Here is a 3,383-nt window from a genome sequence, read left to right on the forward strand (position 1 = left end):
TCCACAGCATCCACAGCGTGCATGCTGATCCGCTACCGATGCTGCTGCTGCTGCACCGCATCCACGCCGCTCCACGGCATCAGTGCTGGGCCACATCCTCCACGCTGCGGCGTCGGCTGTGCCAAACAGTCCCTCACTGTGTCCTGCTGGAGGAAAAGGCATTTTCGTGCCACAGAACTTGTTTTCTCTACCCTGTCCATTTCCTGTCTTTATTCCAAAATCGTTTGAGAGCTGCAATGTGTCCATACCCTCCCACGGATGACCTTTCCTGTGTTAGTGATAAGCCTCAATAACTTAAGGAAAGGCCATGATCAGATCATCTATTCACCCATTTATGAAAACTACATAGTCACAGATTTTTCAAAAACCAGAAAAACAAGGACTCTATTAATGGGCTTTTACCCTTTAGAAAAAACCTTCTGCTTTTAACCAAACAAAGCAATAACACTGCTTGGCAAAGAGGCTTCGATTCAATTAGGTGAATAACAAACTGGACGCACTTTGAATTTGTTCTTGAGAAAAGGTGCACTGAGCAGCAGCCTGAGCAGCTCCCAGCTGCTCCCGTGCGAGCGTGCCTGCTCCCGTGTGGGAAAGAGAGGAGAGCGGAAGCCTTGGAAAGCTCACGCAGGCTGTCCAGGGCAAGCCCGCTCCAGGAATGCTTTTTCCCCCAGCCTGTTTGGCACTTGGAGTGATCTGGTATTTTCCAAGTGCAACAGAACAGGCTTTACAGATGCACTTTTGTTATAGCTAAAAATAACAGTTAACTCTGCCTAGGACAGTGTGTTTATTTCCGGGACAGAAGGAAACTCCACCACAACCAGAGCCATTAATTCAAACTTTCTCTTTAAGCAGCTGATGAGATTTAGGCAGTTGGCTGCATGGAGTTTTCATCAGCAGTGGGAGACCACTCATGATAATATATTGGTCTTCATTTTCATCAAAGTTTCAAAGCCAAGCTAGACTCCAAAGTCAAAGCATAGGCACAGGAAGAGAAACAGCCAGGTATCCAGAGGCACTCAAGTACCAGAGCCCACGAGGACCCAGCAGCTCTGGAAACAACTTCATTATTGTATGCATGCCTAAGAGGTGGGATCAGGACTTTTTGTTGACATAAATTAAAGTAGTGTTTGGGGGGGATGGTAGAGAGGAATAGACTGTCATGTTGTTGAAAGCAAAAACAATGTGTAAGACTTAAAGGTTGAAATTGCCTTACAGTAGACTGCAGGTCATATTTGAAATTCTAAGTTACTCAGCTGAACAAAATCTGCAGTCCTCTAGCCCAGCTGGGCCTTAGCAGGCTGTCCCTCCCAGCAAGACCCCTGTACCTCTGGTCCTTCACCTCCAGGGATCAGAGTCCTCACAGCCTTTCTCATCAATGCCTTGCAGCCTTCTGTCATTCCCCATCACCTCAGGATGGGGGCAGCCCACTGACAGCCTGCTCCTGCCACAAAACAGGGCCCAGGGCTGCCACCAGGCACCTTGGCACAGGGGCTGGGACAGGTCACTCCATTTGTTATCCAGGGCTGTGGGATGTGTCCCTGCTGTGTCACAAGCTCTGCTGTCCACTCCTTCAGCTTAATTAGTTCTTTACAAAAAGCTCACCAAAAATGCAGAGTTCTAAACCAGCAAACGATGAAGAGGTGATAGAAAATAATTTTCCCATTAAGGAATTTGCTGACAATATCTTCTGACAGTATCATACACAGCCATCTAACATCACATAGTACAACAGGCACACTCTATGGAATAAATAACGTTGTTTCTCATACAGAGCTACAATATCCTGCTCTCTTCCATGAGATATAATTTGTTTGATTAACACCAAAAAGAGAGAGCTGGCAGTCCTGACCCGCTCAGGACTCCTTCCCCTCACACTCTTTAGGAGGGCACCTACACAGACCATTGCCTTTTGTCTGGCACAGACCTAGACTTTGCAATGGAGAAAAACCCAATGTGTTTTTAAACTGTTTCTTATGTGCTTATTGAAATGTTATGCATAACATGTAGTCAACGCTGATTTGCCAAGTCCTCATATGACAAGAAAATCTTTTCTCACTTCTCCAAGACAGACCAGTTCTTTCTTCACTCAAGAAACATCTGAAAGAGACAAAGTGATGCTCCAGCCAGCCAGTGAGGAAGACCTCCTGTTCTTCACACAAAGACCCACTGAAATACTAACACATCATTTTCTACTTTCTCCACAAAGGGAAGCATTACCTCTTCGTGCAGCAGTCACCATCACAGATTGAATTCAAGATGTTGTCTGTTGCTAGAAGTCCTGTCCACCTATAAAGAAAGTAACAGCAAAAAGAATTCAGAGAGCAGAAGAAATACTGAACACTGCTGTGTTTTGGATGTCAGATCTGTACAGATATATGCAGTCATAGACACAGAGGGAGATGAAAGAGAGAGAGAAAGAAGAGAATACAGAGATGGGATGATTTGCTCCGAAGTTGCTTTGTCACTTCCAAAAATATGTTATCTTATAAGATGTATTTCCTTCTTCTACAAGCCTTGGTTCTTTCTCTACCTAAAGTAACCATGCCATTGCTTCTGAAATGTGAAGCCAAATTGCTTCTCAGAAAAGCCAAGCTGGCTTCTGGAATTATGTGTAGTTGAAGTACTCCAGCTACTTTCCTGCTTCCTTGTATTTGAATCACAAGTTTTGTGCCAGCCATATAAAAAAGATTAACAAACGGCTGTTAAAACTAGAGACCTTGAAACTAATTATGTGTGATGCTCAAAAAATCCTTGCTCTGCTAATTGAGCAGAGCTCGTTACTTCCAAAGCAGGAAAGTTTTGCCTCCACTTGGAGTAAAACATACGGCAGCCAATGCAAGGCAGGAGACACTTTTGAGCAGATACACTTCAAAGGGTTGAGCACTGATTGATCTGCTATTATCTGACAATTGCAACTGCTCAAAGGCAGAGAGAAACTGCGAATGTTTTGAGTTTCGAGCTTAAACACGGAGTTCTGAAGAGTCAAGCTTTGCGTTGACTGATTAAAGTATAAGAATGCAGTAAATACAATTTAAAAGTTAAATTACCATATGGTCATAGCTAGAGGTAAATTTCAAAAGTAGCACATGTAAATAGTTTCTTGCTGTCTGAGCAAATAATTTTACATTTAAATGAAGTCATTTGGTAACTGGTCCAATTGATTTCTGCTTGTAGTCAGTTACTGCAATTCATTTCAGTTGCCCCAGGATGAAACTCTGTATCTGCCACGCAGAGAATCTTCAGTGGATACAGATTACGTTCGTATGGTTAAAAACAAACCAGGTCTGGAATTTTAAATCCAGTGTGCTGCCTGTGCTCAAAGAGTTTTGGAGAGATAGAGAGCAATCCATGTGGGCCTGAACTCCTCCAAGGGGTTCAGTGCA

The 3,383-nt window shown here is 43.7% G+C and overlaps 1 protein-coding gene across 1 annotated transcript in view; it reads right to left on the reverse strand.

Annotated features, from left to right (window-relative positions):
- The window catches only part of TMTC1 (transmembrane O-mannosyltransferase targeting cadherins 1), a 143,913-nt gene extending 140,855 nt beyond the window's left edge, over positions 1-3,058 (reverse strand). Inside the window, exons 1-2 of the mRNA XM_014307034.2 lie at positions 3,048-3,058; positions 2,218-2,286 (exon numbers count right to left, since the gene is read on the reverse strand). Of these exons, the coding sequence (XP_014162509.2) occupies positions 2,218-2,286; positions 3,048-3,058 (80 nt within the window). The remainder of the gene's footprint in view (positions 1-2,217; positions 2,287-3,047) is intronic.
- Positions 3,059-3,383: the final 325 nt, after the last annotated feature.

This window comes from Geospiza fortis, unplaced genomic scaffold, assembly GCF_000277835.1.
Source record: "Geospiza fortis unplaced genomic scaffold, GeoFor_1.0 scaffold10, whole genome shotgun sequence".
Taxonomy (NCBI): Eukaryota; Metazoa; Chordata; class Aves; order Passeriformes; family Thraupidae; genus Geospiza; species Geospiza fortis.